This window comes from Bos indicus x Bos taurus, chromosome 24 (assembly GCF_003369695.1).
Source record: "Bos indicus x Bos taurus breed Angus x Brahman F1 hybrid chromosome 24, Bos_hybrid_MaternalHap_v2.0, whole genome shotgun sequence".
In the NCBI taxonomy this organism is placed as follows: Eukaryota; Metazoa; Chordata; class Mammalia; order Artiodactyla; family Bovidae; genus Bos; species Bos indicus x Bos taurus.
Window position 1 is genome coordinate 31,845,350 of NC_040099.1, and position 17,238 is coordinate 31,862,587.

Here is a 17,238-nt window from a genome sequence, read left to right on the forward strand (position 1 = left end):
CTCCCTCCTTTGTGGGAACCTGACAGGGTATTCACCTCCATTCTCGGGACCCCTGCTCAGGCTCTTAGGCCGGCCCTCCAACTTACCCTTTCATCTGTTCCCTGGGTCTAAATAGTTGGCGTTGTTTTCTTTAGGTTTTTTTTTTTTTTTTTTTTTCTTTCCCCCAAAGTGAGAACAGTTCTAGCAGATTTCAGCATGAATACAGGCCAGTCCAACTCAAATCTGCGGGTTTCGCTCACTGAATTTGCATCCTGCATTGCCGACTCCACAAGATCAATAATCCATATTTTAGTGTATAATAAAAGCTGCCTGTAATTGAATTAGCTCATTCATTCCATCTGATTAGCCCTGTTTTATTCATGGAGAGGAAAAATAATACAAACGTACCTTCTCCAACCTATTGCATGATGTGAATGTAAAAGAGCCCTCAGCACTGTAAAACACATTTATAAAGATGATGGAGTGTTAATTTCAGTATTTGTTTATCCTAGGAATAGGAATAATGTGAGACACATCACGCTGCACTTTTGTGGTGATAACTTTAATGTTCACATCTACTGGGTCAATCTGTCTTCTAGTCAGCCTGGCATGAATAGCCTATAATAGGTCTCTCTTCTGACCAAAACCAAGAACATTCCTCAGTTCTGAAGGACAGCTGGGATAAACAGTCTCTGCTACTTGCCCTTGGAGAGATCCACCTTAAGAGATTTCACCCGGAGGTCATTACCTCTTATCCATCCATGGATTACCATTTGCAAGCCTTTTGATTGCTTACTGTCTTCTCTTTGAAGCAAAATCTTAGCACATGTTTGAACCTGGGTGATGAGAAACACTGAACAGAAAAGTTGTTCCTCATTATTGAGACCCCGGGCTCTCAAGACATAGCCCAGCTTGTGTGTGACATGTACTTGCTCAGAGGTTTTGAGTTTTTACACAGGCTTCTAGGTTCGTCTTTTCATTGCCTCCCCTGAAAAAATGATTTGGAGAAGGATGCTGACAGTTCAGCACGAAATGGTGTGTGTTCTGACACAAAGTGCATTGTAGCTTAGGAATCTAGCCTGAAGTTATTTTCTGTAGCATTTCTTTGATTCAGGGGAGAAAAAGAATTTTCCATAAAAGTGTATGTTTTAGGATGTGACAATAACTGTTCTCCGTGGTCGTGCATGAATTCATCAAAATGTTTCCACTTATCCATTATTAGTACTGGCTTTCTGGAGAACCGAGGGTAAGGGGGAAAAAATGTTTGGGCATTAGTTTTTCAACAACTTAGGTTAGTCTGAAATATATTCCCAAGTAAATGGGAACTGTAATCATGGCAGGTTGAGAATCAATCTTTTCTGCAGATCAGGAAAGGAGCAGTGAATAGCATTCATTTAGGTACTGCCAGATGTATTTCTGCAAGGGGCGTGTCTTGCCAAGCACTTTGGGTGATTTTAAGTGTTATTAAGCAGGCTTACGGGCCCTCAGGACAGAAGTAAAGGACCCCGGGGGCAGAAATTCCTGGTGGAGGAACATTCCAGGGCAAACGCATCCTCAGAAAGAGAAGCGCCCAAATGCAGACAGGATTTGAAAAGCTAACAACTCTGGGAATATTTCTTTTCCTCTTGTCCAGCTCTTTCTATGTTGTGGCTGGTTTGCATTTGTGTTTGAAGTGCCAGGCGGTTTAATGAAGTTATTCTTTTATAAATTTTGCAACACTGAACCAAGCATGAGGGCTTTAAATTAGAATAAGTGCCACTTCTGTGTGGCAGGTTCCTTTGAGGACTGATTAGAATGAGGCCTCCCACCGCCCGGTCCTTTCTGCACGGGAGCCTTGGTGCACGGGCTTGTTTACAGCTCACCTTTGAATTTGCACAAGCGTGCACTGTGCCTGCAGCCTGGCCCTCTGATAGTGGAAGCTGCCTTCCTTCCAGGATCATGTTAAATACTTCACTTTAAGGAGTTATTTTTTTAATTATATTGCTTCATTGTAATGAATTAAAATGAATGTGGAGTAGCAAATTATATAAGGATGTGAGGGTTATAGATTACTCTCACCATAGCTACAGCACATCTTTGTGTAGGGGAATTAAGGGGCTGTCTTTCTAGAAGCTATGTGCACCGTGAGGGGTGAGGAAACTGTTCCACAGAGACCAAGAAGCAGTGTCAGAAAAGATGCCCAGGAAATGGGAAGAGAATGGGAGTGTAATCTGTGGGTTTATGAAGCAAATACAGGCTCTTTTGGACAGAGAGTAGGGGTAGGGTATAGTTCTGCCATTTGAAGAGCTGAAAGATTCTGGAACAAGAAGAGATGAGGGGCAAAAGGGAATCCACGGATATCTACGACCACAAAGTTCCATGTAGGATGAGAGATGCCCTGTTCCTGATGTCCTCTCTCCCTGCCTGGGCTCACTGGCCAATAAGCAGGGATGATTTCAGAGGAGGAGGAGACAGGGGATTTGAAACTTTCTCCAGTACACAAAAACATTTAGGGAAAGGGGAAAGGAAAGGGAATATGCAAAATTAAAAAAAAAAAAAAACACACACCAAACTTGAGTGCAGAATTATTTATCCTTTCTTCAAAGGAGGATTTTTTTTTTTTTAAATTAAACTGAGAGATATCCAAATAGAATTTGGCTTGTGAAATATTTGTATTTTGAAAGGATTTTCTTAGAATTTAAAACAAAGCCTACTTGGGGCTCCTTCTAATTGCATTCTCCAGGCTGGAATATGAGCCCTCGGGGACCCAAAGATCAAAGGCAAACATGAGGAGTTTCACCTGTAGAACCCAGGCATGCATGTAACTCCTGGCTCCATGGCACATGCTCATGCCAACATCCAGTGTAGGCATGGGTATGTACATCGACACATATGCACACACACTTATCCTTCTGAAGCTTAATTGTGGAAATTATTGGACTTCCCTGGTGGCTCAGACTGTAAAGAATATGCCTGCAATGCAAGAGACCCGGGTTCAATCCCTGGGTCAGGAAGATCCCTTGGAGAAGGGCATGGCAACCCACTCTAGTATTCTTGCCTGGAGAATTCCATGGACAAGGGGGCCTGGCAGGCTACAGTCCATGGGGTTGTGGAGTTGGACACAACTGAGCTACTCACACACACACACACACACACACACACACACACACACAGAAATCAGTACATTGTCCTGTCCTAGTTCTATTCTTTGTATGTGTATTTACTACAGCACATGCCCTAGTAGACAAGTATTTGGTGGCTTATGATGAGGAAAGATTGTTTTCTGTTATTCTTCATGATTTATAAAATGTTGACTTACTCTCACTGTGAGTTTACCTCCTAGACAGTGTGGCAGTGTTTTTAATAATAAGAAATAACACAAGGAAGTAGCATTTCTTTTGCTTTTTGTCCAAGTTCAAGACACTGTTTTTCATAATTATTGGGAATTGATTGAAGGGAATCCTTGTCCATATCAAGTGGAAAAGCAGGAAGAGCTCTTGCTTCCTCCTCCTTCCTACAAAGGTTACCCTTTGAATATAAATGACTATGCCTTGTGCTTTTCCCATTCTAATCAGATGACCTTTTGCGTCTGGTGGACCAGAGTTTAAATCCTAAGCCTGCCAGTCAGTTTTTAAATCAATGCCCTGTTCCAACAGCTTCCAGGTACATAACTTTCAATGGATTTCAAAAACAGGAATGAAATAAGCAATGCGGGTGGAAACTTGCCGCTGACGGTCAAATAGCCCAACCTGACTGCAAGGTCTTGGGCCAAGTAGTGTGATGGTGGGTCATTTCACTAACTGAACGCTTTACCAGAAAACTTCTGTGATTCAAAAATCTAAGAGAAAAGGGAGGAGCAGGAAATATGTAACATTTGCAAGAGGACATTGCTGAGCAATTATCAATTTAAGCTCCGATTCTTTGCTGCTAATTACTATAGGAAGCTGTTGAATATTTAACAGAAATTTGTTTAATTGTGTTTGACTCAGTGGAGGGCTGGGGTGGAGTGGGGTGGGGGCGCAGAAGGGGGTGCAGTAAATGTAACTTGAGCATCCTGAGTCAGCTGTGTGCACCCAGAAGCCAGGCAGAGAGGAAATTTGTATTCGCGCAAGATGAACACATTTCAGTGTCAGCCAAGCCTTCTTTTTCCTTCCTTCCACAGATTTATTTATCTTTAAGGTATCTAAAATTAGAGCACGAAGAAGGGGCACTGTTCATGGATGTAAAATTGGAAGGAGGTCATTCTTAACCTTGTTTACAGATGTTCTAGTTTAGAAAGCGCCAGTGTGATAAATTAAACATTACAGGGGGAAAAAAATTAAAGCTTAGCAACAACTGGCACATGGACACATCTGTCTGTGAAGCACTGACTTAATCCCTGAATATCTTATTAGACTGTATTGCCTATCAAAGCCTTCTGTCTCACAATACACTGGGATCCTGCAGTTCTAGAATCTGAGCAGAATCTTTAAGCTCTGGACTCTCATTTTTGCTGGCTTTCTACAGTTAGATTTAAATTTTCTGTTGGCTCCATGCATGTAAACAGGTCGCTCAACCCATTGTTCTCTTTTAAAAATAAACTGTACTTTTAATGTATCTCCCAGTTGCCCTTTGCTCTTTTTAGCCTTTTCTTCCAATTCGGCACCTTATTATTTTTTTTTTTTTTCCTCAATGTAGTAGATAGGTTACACTCCTCTCAGTTCTCTCAAAAAGGGAACTTTCAAGCTTGTCTTATATGCAAAACAGATAGGAGTCAGCTAGCCACTGAAATCTCACTACCATTTTTAAGTGAGAAGTGAGAAACAAAACTGTTACCAAGTTAACGCTGGGCATGTATGACTTGTCAGCAGCATTTGTCTCTCTTTGAAGCTGGTGGACCACGGTGGCTTGTTTTATTTCTTTGAAATATTTACTTGTCAAAATACTAGACATTGGTCTATATTAGCAATGTGGTCATGGCATTCTTTTAAAAATGCAACTTACTTATGCTTTTGAAGACTCACATTGGACTCAGGCTAGACTACTTTGGCTTCCTTGGTGGCTTAGATGGTAAAGAATCTGCTCATAATGCAGGAGACTTGGTTTTGATCCCTGGGTCAGGAAGATGCTCTAGAGAAGGAAATGGCAACCCACTCCAGTATTCTTGCCTGGGCAATCCCATGGGCAGAGGAGCCTGGCAGACTGAAGTTCGTGGGGTTGCAGAGAGTTGGACACAACTGAGCAACTAACACTTTAACTCTTCAGGCTACTTTAGGTGGGTATTCTTGAGATGATGTTCACCACCATTGGCTTTCCCAGCACACCTAGTGAAAATAAGCTCTGTTTGAAGTGACCTCCATCTCCCTGCCCAGCCAGATAGATCTCCAGCCCCCCAGGGATCAGTCACCCCCAACTCCGTGACTCTCAGCCTGGCTCCTGTTTGCCTTCCCCCTGGAGCCTGTCTCTGTCTTCTAACCTCCTCTTCCTCATCATCACTCTAGCTCCAGGCAAGCGTGACTTCTCCAAGAACTAAGCTCAGGAGGTGAGGTGCCCTTTCTCTATGATCCATGGTACCTGGTCCTCCTGTCCCTGGTGAGCGCCCTAATGGTGAGCATCTGTCTGGGCTCCACAGTCAGCCCAGCCCAGGGATTAGAACATGGGAACTGGTACCACTCACCAGTTGCTTCTTCGCAGAAGCCAGTTCAGCCATGGAGTAGCTATAAGACCCTGAAAGTTGGCTTCAAGTCTCTGGGACTTGATTTCATCATTTATGAAATGGGATGTTGGAACAGATGCTGCTAGAAACCATTTCTTTAGTTCTGTGAGGCATCACTTACATCGCTAACTCCTGCTATTGAATCTCAACCAGCAAATGAGGGATGGTGGCTCTGCAGTTGTTCAGAGTAGGGAGTTGTTTTCATACCTTAAATATTAATTTCCACAGCTTAATGTTTTGGTCCTTTTATACTTTATTATATTGTTAATATTTCTAAAACAGCATTGATTGTCACATATTCCACCTTTGTTCACTGATGGTACATGGAAAGTCTTAGTAAATTGCTGAATAAGTGGATATTTTTAGAGAAATGATTATTCATACAAGCAATGCCACTTATTATATATTTCAAACAATCCTTTTCACGATCTCTCTACCATATTTTTATTTTATTTTGTTGTTGTTGTTCAGTCACTAAGTCATGTCCAACTCTTTGTGACCCCGTGAACTGCAGCACACCAAGCTTCCCTGTCCTTCACTATCTCCCAGACTTTGCTCAAACTCATGTCCATTCAGTCAGTGATGCTAGCCAATCATCTCATCCTCTGTCGTCCGCTTCTCTTCCTGCCATCCATCTTTCCCAGCATCAAGATCTTTTCCATTGAGTCAGCTTTTCACATCAGGTGGCCCAAGTATTGGAGCTTCAGCTTCAGCATCAGTCCTCCCAGTGAATATTCAGTGTTGATTTTATGGCTGTGTCAGGTCTTAATTGTGGCATGCGTTATCTTCACTGCGGTGCACAGGCTTCACTCTGCTTGTGGCGTGTGGGCTGCACAAGTTGCTCCCTGGCATGTGATATCTTAGTTCCCTAACCAAGGATCAAACCCATACATCCAGCATTGAAAGGCAGATTCTTAACCACTGGTCCACGAGGGAAATCCCTGGACATATTTTTTAAATGTCATGCAGTATAGTTCCATATGGTATATATGTGTCTCTTTTGCTGTCCTTTTTTTTTTTTAATTTGATGGGGAACAGATGCCACTGAGACTGAAGACTAGCTTGTGTCCTCAAGCAGGCATGGCAAGTTCAGTATGTTTTCAAAATACTGCAGACAGTGGTCCTCATCTGTGGGTGATTTTTTTTCCTCCAGGGGATATGGCAAGGTCTAGAGGTTTCTGAATCTTTGCGACCCCATGGACTGTAGCCCACCAGACTCTGTCCATGGAATTCTCCAGGCAAGAATACTGGAGTGAGTAGCCATTACCTTCTGCAGGGGATCTTCCAGACCCAGGAATCAAACCTGGGTCTCCCGCAATGCAGGCAGATTCTTTACCATTTAAAGCACCAGGGAGAACATTTCTGGCTGTCATGACTGGAAAGGTGCAACCGGCATGTTGTAGATGAAAGCCAGGGATGCTGCTAACATCCTAGAGTGCAGAGGAGCCAAGATTTGTCCCTCCCAACAAGCCACTACTGCTAAGGTTGGGAAACCTGGTCTCCCTGGCCTTCCATTTAATTTGTAGGAATCTCCCTCTAGAACAAAGCAACTGAATGACGAATTTTTGTATAATGACTAAGAAACTGCTTACTGAATTGTCTTTTGGGTTTCTTTGGATGAGACAGAAGAACTTTCTACTACAAATAGATGATCAAGAAGGCTTCTGAACATAAACTCATAAACTTGCCAGTGTCTGCCTGCTTCAGAGTTATCTCAGGCCAACCTTTTCTAGGCTTTTTTAGCATGAATGTCCAAAGGAAAAATATACACAAAAAAGAAAAATGTCCTTCAGTGAGGTTTATTAGAATGTGAAATTGTTTCCTCTGGGAGGTGTGATGGAAATTTCATTGCTAAGACCATTAAAAACTAGCCCAGAGTGTAAACTTCGTAGAACAAATTTTGTCCAGCAAGGGGACAAATTCAATAACCTAATAACCTTTTCTGTCTTTAATATCGTGTATTTTTCTGATCACTTCTGATGATGCCATTTCACCTTTTGCTTTAATATAGCTTAGTGTCACCCAGAAGATGCTTTGCAATGTCAGGCCAAGCCCATGCAAACTGTTAAATGTCAAAAGAAAATGCATCAGTGTCTCTCTAAGTTCATGGTGATGACATTACCATGTGAAAAAATAAAGAGGGAAATTCTGTCAGTGCAAACATGATCATAAATGCAACATTCATGGCATTAAAGAGAGAGGAAAAGCATATCATGACAGACAGTTTGGGAAATTCCATTGCTGTTTATCAAAATACAAGAGCAGACTTCATTTTAGTAAATTCTACCAAAGTGAAAACTGTGAGTCAGCCACCCCCAGTCATGAAAATCTATTTTATGAATATAGTTTTTACTTTGGGAAACATTATATATTTGTCTTTTAAAGAATATTCATGAAAAGTACGTTGTTGTTATTGTTTATTTGCTAAGTCGTGTCCGACTCTGTTTGCAACCCCATGGACTGTAGCCTGCCAGGCTCCTCTGTCCATGGGATTTCTCAGGCAAGAGTACTGGAATGGGTTGCTATTTCCTTCTCTAGGGGATCTTCCCAACCCAGGAATCAAACCAGCAACTCCTGAACTGGCAGGCAAGTTCTTTACCACTGAGCCACCAAAATGTATCTCACCAAAATGCACATGCCCATGTATAGGTTCCTGATCTTTACCAGGTAGGGACCATGAAAACACAATTACCCCAGATTTCCCCAGCTAAAAAGTAATATAATTTGTGGACAAGAGAAACCTTGGTATGGTGAAACGGAGTCTAATTGGTATTGTGGATGATTTGGGTGATTTTTTAGAACATTCTAATGGTACTTACAGAGCTGAAGTCATTCACTTTTAATTAATTTAAAACTATGAGTCCTTTTTGTAATTGTGTGGACTTTGAAAATGTTAATTTATCGCCTTCACAAATCCCGTTAACCTTATCAAGATGTTTAAAGGCTGCTCTTCGCCATTGTATTTTTTCTCTAACCAGTGAGGGGAGATCGCCCAACATCTTCTCTCCATGAGCTGGCTACACTCTTAAAACTGTTTTACTAGCAAACAAAGTTGGGAATGGAAAAAAGAGAGAGGGTGGAAATGTAAAAATCTTGATTAGAAAGTATAATTTAATAGAACATGTATCGAACCAAATGTATTGATTAATGTAGAAGATATAGTACTTATATTGATTCAAACCAGAGATTTAGTACTAAAAGCTCTGAGCCAAAAAGCTGTTGCAGATTGCTACAAAAGTCAGTTTAATGCTGTCCTTGAGAGTGCCTTCACAAAGAATTTCTTCTAATGTTTGAGGACTAGGTAGAATGCGGTATATGTCAGTTTGATCCCGGAGGGTTTTATTTTGTACTCTAATAGCTGTTACGAGCCTACATTATATCCAAGGAGTAATTTTCCTTAGGGGTGCCCAGCTCGCTTTGTGTCAATATTCTAGCATTTTAAGTCACGTACAGTATATGCTTCTGGGAACAGGGAAGGAGCCAGCCAGACTCATAATGGTCTGCATTCATTAATAAAGGCAGAGGCTTCTGTCCCTCCATCGCCCACTACAGGGAGGCTTCTTTGGCCTTCAGGGACCCGAGCAGACACATTTAAAGAAAGCTTTATTTTGAGTGGGCAGGAGATGAAATGTAGGACTCGCAGGCATTTCCGAAGTCAGCTATATGCCCGAGCACAGGGGTGACCTTAATGGGTCAAAGAAGAATGCAGGTCAAAAGACTTATTATCCAGCCTGTTGGAAACCAATTGCTTTTGTTTAAAAAAAAATAAAAAATAAAGCAGTAGTGCTTAAAGGTGGATAATAATGTAGAATTCTGTTTGCAGCCTGTAACTGCACGACTGTGTTTGTGTCCTGGGATATGCTTCTAGAAAAATAAGAGCATACAGACTATGATAGTGTTTACAGATAAAGGTCCAACCTGGTGATAAAAGGAAGGGTAATATAATTAGTTAATCAGCAATGATTGATTACGGATGTTTGCGTTCTTCAACTAAAGAAAAAACAACATGCTGCCTTGGTGCTGTCACCATCTGTTGAAAGAAACAGCTACATTTAATCTTTCTATTTCTTTTATTTCTTCCCGCCTTGCATTGTTGCAAAGCCACAATTGCCTCCTATTTCCTCTGGTTAGAAAACATCTCATTTAAATTGAGTACAACTCCAGTTTAAATTTGGGATTCTAATGGCGTGGTGAATTAGTGGAAAGCTTGTTATTTTTTTTTTTTTTCATTCCTTTTTAAAATGGCTCTTTTTCTTAGTTTTAAAAGCTTGTCAGAATTTGAGACAAAGGGCTATAAATAGACAAGTCACAATAAAAATGATTAACATCTTTGAATCAACAGATCTCACAAAACTTCCATTCAGACATAGTTTTTATTTTTATGACTATTGCTACTTAATATTTTGTTGATGCCAACAGAAGGCTACAAAGCACAGACTACGAGACATCATCTCTGCCAAAATACTGGCCAGGCAAGGGTGATCCATGAGCACCACTTTTGGGGTGGGGACTTAATTTTTCCACCCTGGGAAGGTAGACGGCCCCTGGTTTTCCTCTGGAGCTTAACTTCATCATTGTTATAGGTGCAGATATTCAAATTCACATCAAGATCTCAGGCAAATGGGATAGTTTGGCCAAGGTGAATAGTTACAGGGGATCATGGGTTTTTATTTTTATTTAAAAATATTTTGCTTGGATTGTATTTTAAATAGGATTAAACCGTTTGACCAGTAAATGTGGTTAGCTCTCAGAGAGAGAGAGGCTGAATTAATCATGTGTTAGCGTGCCAAGCCCAAAATGAGAATTCCAGTCTTGTAAAATGAAAGGCATCTCATATTTTAAAAAGAAATTCATAGTGCTAGAAGGGAATTTTTAAGGTCCTCATCTGGTTTTTAGCTTTCTAAGTTTAATTTCAGGTTTTAGAGGAGAAAAAGAACAAATTCCTTCCAAATGGGGCCCTTTACAGTAAAGAGAGTGGGGTTTTTTGGTGTTCTTTTTGTTTTAAACCTGGCTATTAAGGTATCATACGTAGATGGATTGTCTTTAAAGCTTTAAGGTGTGTTGTGAATTTAATTTTTTTTAACACAAACCCCTCTCGTGTAAAACAACTGTTCATAACTGGGATTAATGGTTTGCAATTTTCAGTTACTTAGACATGGGGTCTCCAAGAGATGGCTTTTTGCAGAGTAGAATATGGCTCTCTGTGGGATTACAGAACTTTTCTTCTCTTCCTACTTCCTTTTCTGTCATCACCCCTCCCTACCGGCGTCGATGCTGCACTGATGTTCTCCTCGATTATGTAAAACACTTTCCCTTCATTGGAACAGATATTTTTTCTCATAACCTGTCATTGCATTAAAGTACTTTGGGGACTGTGAATTGCTGTGTAAAATTGGTGAGATTACCCACTGCTTTGTTCTAGTGTAGTGGTTTCCTCCAGACCTAAAGAGCAGAAAATTCTTACAAGAGAACGCGACTTGAGGATGGCCCAGCAGCATTTTCTCTGCTCTGCTTGTCCCCGTTCCTGTTCTTGCTGCAGGGGTTCACGGCAGGCTCTGTGGTGTGGCTGGCCTGGCGAGGACCACCAAGCACCAGGCACCTGCCCTCTCCTTGGGCTTAGCACTTCTCTGGTCTCTGTTTCATCTTTCCCACTCACTTCTTGTCTCCCTTTCTGAAAAACTTTGTCTGTGATTTTAAAAACACACCCAATTAGGCAGAAGGCTCCCAAGAAGCAACTTCTTGTTTCTCTTATGGGTGGATCTTCAGTGAAGTCTGGAGATGAACACGCTGTCTTTCTCTCCAACCCCTAATCACCAACCTGTGCAGCTCAGACACCCATTCCTTCCTCCAGAAAATGAAATCAGGTCATTCATATTTTCAGTGACTCAAAGTACTGTATGGGGGAGGGGAAGTCACATCTCAGGGATCCTCCAAGGTGGCGAGGACAAACCCTTGAGGACTGGATCAGAATCACCTGAGTTTTTTGTTTGTTTTGTTTTCCATGCAAATATGCCACATTTCCCGGCTTCCCAGGTGGCGCAGTGGTAAAGAATACGCCTGCCAATGCCGGAGACCTAAGAGACCCGGTTTCTGTCCCTGGGTTGGAAAGATTCCCTGGAGAAGGACATGGCAACCCATTCCAGTATTTTTGCCTGGGAAATTCCATGGACAGAGGAGCCCGGTGGGCTACAGTCCATGGGGTTGCAAAGAGTCAGACACGACTGAACACACACACCCATTTCTCACCTTGAGAATCACTGACAGTGGTGGATGCCATGCCTAGGGATGGGAGTTGGGGGTGGGGAACCCTGTTCTCCCCTTCAGCCAATTTGTAAGAAAAAAGAGAAAGACTGACAATGAATGACCTCAGTGATATGCAGGTATCTCCCCACCGAGAGAACTTTCTGCCGTCACCATATTTCATGCCAGATTTCCCATTTAGACGTTATTTATATTGCAGCTCCTTATTTTTGTTGAAGCTTGCATTTCACAAGCCCTACCCTTGTCCTTCTCTCCGATGATTTATATTCTTCTCTCTTAATATGCAAAGCATAAATCCTTTATAGTAGCAACTTCAATCTGTTGCAATAAGTGATTCATATGTAGTTGTTCATTTCTTTGCACCTCTGAAGAGACGTGTAGAGCTTTGGTTTAGGATGAAAGCATCCAAGAAACAACTGTTGCCAACTATTGTGGCCAATTTGTGTTAGATTTCAGTTTTGCAGTTTCTCAGTATAGATAGATAGAACACTGGAGAGATTGTAATATAGCTTCCTTCATTAACCTCCAAAATTCAATTGAGTGTGGAATGTCTGTAGTAAGCACTCCATTGTTTAACATTTTTTTAGTTATTTGGCTGCACCCGAGTCTTAGTTGTGGTATGCGGAATCACTAATTGCAGCATGAGGGATCTAGTTCCCTGACCAGGGATCGAGCCCTGGACCCCCTGCATTGGGACTGCTACTGAACTGCCGGGGACATTGCTAAATATCTTTAAATAATGTTATTAAATTTTTTTTTTTACTTTGATTTTCAAAATCACACATCCTCCTGTCAAAGTTCTACCATTTAGATAGCTACTGTCTCAGCTTCTTGTACTTATTTTCTTAATTTTTTAAATTAAAACTTTGTGTAAGATCAGTCTTGACTGTGAGATATCAAAATGTATGAGAAAGTTTAGACAGATCATTTTGAGTAATTGAATGTTTTCATTGTTTATAACCTCTTTGATCATAATTATGTTGATATTTAGGGGGATAGCAATGTTTTCTTAGTCTCATCAGTTTTTTTTTTATTATCCTTTATGTCTACTTTTGGAGAAAAATAGTTTGTAGAACTATTTATTTAGAATCAATACAAAGGAAAAGAAAGTGAAAGTGACGCTATGGATAGTAACCTGCCAGACTCCTCTGTCCATGGAGTTCTGCCTGTGATACAGGAGAACCAGGTTCGATCCCCAGGTCAGGAAGATCCCCTGGAGAAGGGAATGGCTAGTGTTCTTGCCTGGAGAAGTTGATGGACCGAGGAGCCTGGCAGGCTATAGTCCATGGGGTTGCAAAGCGTCACACATGACTAAGCGATTAACACTTCATTTTTACTTTTTTCCTTTGTATTGATTCTAAATATATACTTCTGCAAATTATTTTTCTCCAATAGGCAGACATAAAGGATCATCAAAATACCAGTGAGACTAAGAAACATTACTAGCCCCTTAAGTATCAATGTAATTATGACCAAAGGAGTTATAAACAATAAAAACATTCAAAGTGCATTGTCTAAATTTTCTCATACATTTTGCTATCTCAGAGTCAAGCCCAATCTTACAGAATTTTTTTTACTACCCTTTATGTCTGCCTATTGGAGAAAAATAATTTGCACAAATATTTATTTAGAATCAATGCAAAGGAAAAAAAAAAAAGAGTTGGCATAAAACTGGTCTGCTCCTGTATGTACTTTAAGGCTAATATCATTAAAAGAAGAATAAAAAAATCCAGCTCATCTTTCACTAAATTAATAAAAATGGTATGTTTTTAAATAAAGGTGAGTGAAATAAAGTCCTCATTATTTGTTGTCCATTTTCTTATAAACCGGACTTAGTTTGAAATAGGGAACAGAAGACCTGGGTCATCTTCACAAGACCCCTGTCTCCCTCACTGGTGCTGTAAGCCCCAGCTGGGCAACGCAAAGCAGCCAAGCCTCTGGCCTTTCACCCTCTACTCACTGGGCAGGCGTTTGGCTAGTTTCCTGGGGAAATGAAAAGATGACAAAGATCTCAAAGACAAAGCCCTCTGCTGAAAATTTTCCATAGCTCCTCCTTACCCACAAGACCAAGTCTGAACTCCTTAGCCAGGTACAGAAGGCTCTTCAGAATCTGGCCCCAAACTTCTCTCTACCTTCATTTCTCATCCACACTCTTGGTTCTGGACACTCAAGAAGATTCCAGCCAATCTGAATGAGCTGCAGGTCCACAAACCTACTTTGTGTGTTCTTGCTTCGTTGCCTTTACCCACGAGTGTCTTTGGCCTGGAGCACCCGCCCTGCATCCCAAATGCCTCTTTGTGTTTCCAGCCTCAACTAAAATGTCCTAAGCTAGGTCCAATGCCTTCCCCAAAGGCCAGGCCAGGTTAGGTGTGCGTGATATTCCTGTGGTCATTTCTAATATACTCCCACCAGGTGGCTTTTTCATTATGTGCCTATGTGACTTTCTTGAGTCCATGAGCACTCTGAAGATGTGAAGGTGTGGACCATCCTTCTCCTTCCAGTGGCCCTTGCCTAGCTGGCCATTCATTTGGCCGGATCCTCTTTGCCAAGTGCTGCGATGCTGGGGCCTGTGGCTGGTGGTGATGCAAGTGTTCAAGAGCTGCTTGTGAAGGAATGAATAAGTGGATGAAGACCAGAATTACAGACACAGGGAGAGAGCCAGAACTGCAGATAACCAGAAGACAAGACCTCAGCTGCATATGATATAAGCACTCGGAGACAGGGGAAGTGGTCTTAGATGGGATGAGCGTGGAAGTGGTCATACTTGGGGACAGATCTCAAGATTCTGGTAGGGTGGGGGGAGGGGGTTGACGGTGAGAGGTGGGAAAACTGCTCAGGGAAGGCGCAGGTGGGGTCGTCTCCAAATTCATTCATTTGCTTGGAATGAACGTCCTTTGGGTCTGTGAGCATCCCCCATGCAGGCCACAGGTCCAGGTCCAGAGCCCGCCCACCCAGTGTTCCCCGCTCTGGACCTGGCTTGTGGTTATAAGTTGCCCGAAAGCCCAGTTTCCCGCTCACAGTTTGGAACCAGGATGTTGACTCAGGAAGGGGACGTGCTGTGTGGATGAAGGGGACAGCACCAAAGTACAACAAGGACTGCGCCTCCTGGGGACTGGAGGGGGGCTGGTTTCAGGCTGCTGGGATCTGCTTCTGTACCAGGTGGGGACCCAACCCCGAGCCCACCCCCAGGAGAAGAGCTGGAGATGTTTCCTGCCCCGTTTGTCAGGTGTCGGCCAGGCAACTCTTTTCCATAAAATCTATATTTAGGGATGGATAGGCTGTCTGTTGTTAAGATGTTCTAAGCATGAGTAGAACAAAAGCATCTGTAATCAACGGAAATAATGCACAGATAAATGCAACTGTTAAAATAGTGTTACCCTCGTGTTTGAAAAGAGGCGTATGCTGATAAGAAGAGATGGTGGAAGGTGAGGGGGGTCTTCTGGGGAGTGAAGCAGAGTCAGAGAAAGGGAAGACCCCCCTGGCCCCACCCCACCCCTCCCTCCTGGCTCTCACTGGGGGTGGGGAGAAGCCAGGCCCCCCCAACCCCAAAGCCCCATTCTTCCAGACCCAGAAACAGTTTTCAGGTCATTGTAAATCAATGAGCATTTATAGATACTTGGTTTGATGAGAATATGATCACTTAAGGTTTTTCTCTCCCCACACCCCCGTTTTCTTTCTCATTACAGAACCATACGATGACCCAACACAGCAGTTAGTGCAAGCACCGTCTCTCAAGGAGAATGACTTTTGTGGCACAAAAAGGGAACATGTTTTACTCTTTGCACGAAACTTTCATTGTTAATGTATATTATTCAGAAACATTGTATTGTACCATAAAACTTGTATTATCAAAACTGTTGGATGTTCATGTGTTTGAACTTTTGAGCACCGGATAGACCCCCTGTATATAAAGTGTCTCACATGTATTATGTCGTCTGATACTAAAATGGTCTTATAAAGACGAGTGGACTTGGGCCCTATTCAGGCAAGATTTAAAAAAAAAAAAAAGAATGTGAGCAAAATGGCTTAAGAGAAAGTATTTTCAAGGAAGACAGATTAAAACAACCCAGTTACACGTGAGACTATATTTGGACTTCCTTTTCTTAACACTTAAGCCTAGAATTTCTCTTTTTTGGTATATCAACGGTTAAACCCAAGACTATTTTTTATTGCTGAAGATTCTTGCAAAAAACCATGAAGAGATGTTCTCACAGAACCCCACAGCTGGGTAAGGCCCGTATATATATTTGTAAGCCTTGCAATGTGACAGGTAGCATCACTATATATGCAATAGTTGTTATGTAGACTGTCAAAGAATTTTTTTTTCCTGGATACATTTTGAAGCTTTGAGTGTTCAAGGTTTTCCTTAATGATTTCACACAGCCAAATTCTTGAATCAGTTGAACTAACCTGTATGTTACTGTTATTAATGTTTACTCTGCGGTCTGAACCTGGAGATTACTGGAATTGTTTTCCAAGAGGAAATAAATTCAGTTTACCATTAGGTATGAGTGTATGTGTGTGTTTTCTTTTTCTAGTTATGTTGCCATTAAAAAAAAAATCTAATTGCACCCCTGGAAATGAGTTCTGCTCTTGAGAATATCCCAGGCACAACCTCAATCATATTTAACCTTTCCACACTAGGCCAAAAGCACCTAGGAGGAGATTCATCACATGGCACAGAGAAGGCATCAGACCTAAAGTACTCATTCCTCTCACAGATCCTAGTAGGTCACATTGTACTGGAGGATTTTGACATCACAGATGGATGTGATGGCTGTTTTCTGCATAATTTGCAGCCCAATTCATGTCATGCTGTGCAAATCTGAACTCAAAGTAGATGGCTGCAATTTGAGAGGCAGTTTGGCTTATGTGTACTTAAGAAGCAGCTTTGTTCATTCAGAAGACAAAGCACAGAGCAGGGAGCCGGGAGCCTGTAAGCGTCGCGCTGGCCCGGAGTGCGGACTCTCGGTGTGGTCTTCTGCACAGCACCCACCTCCAGGCCTCGGTCCCCTAGCCCAGGGAGGTGACATGGATTGGTCATCAGCCTCCATACAGGCACGGGGGTGTCTCTGCAAGACCGCTGACACCACACCACAGCTTGCCACAAAATGGTGAATGAGGAGGTGCTCTCGAATTTCAGAGGTTTTTTTGAGGGAGACAGAAGAGAATTGCCATGTATACATTGAGCCCTGATATATCTTGACTCAAAATCAGTAAGTATAGACTTGATATTAGTGGGCAGCTATCTTCCACCTCCTGCTTCAAATACTTCACCCACTGAGACTCTTTCACCCTCTTTGAAACTCTGACAACCTCAAGCA

General features: G+C 42.0%; 1 protein-coding gene across 5 annotated transcripts in view; it reads left to right on the top strand.

Annotated features, from left to right (window-relative positions):
* The window catches only part of ZNF521 (zinc finger protein 521), a 312,082-nt gene extending 295,662 nt beyond the window's left edge, over positions 1-16,420 (top strand). For all 5 annotated transcript variants that reach the window (XM_027526356.1, XM_027526351.1, XM_027526355.1 and 2 more), the window contains one exon: positions 15,601-16,420. In XM_027526356.1, the coding sequence (XP_027382157.1) occupies positions 15,601-15,630 (30 nt within the window). In that variant the 3' untranslated portion in view covers positions 15,631-16,420. The remainder of the gene's footprint in view (positions 1-15,600) is intronic.
* Positions 16,421-17,238: the final 818 nt, after the last annotated feature.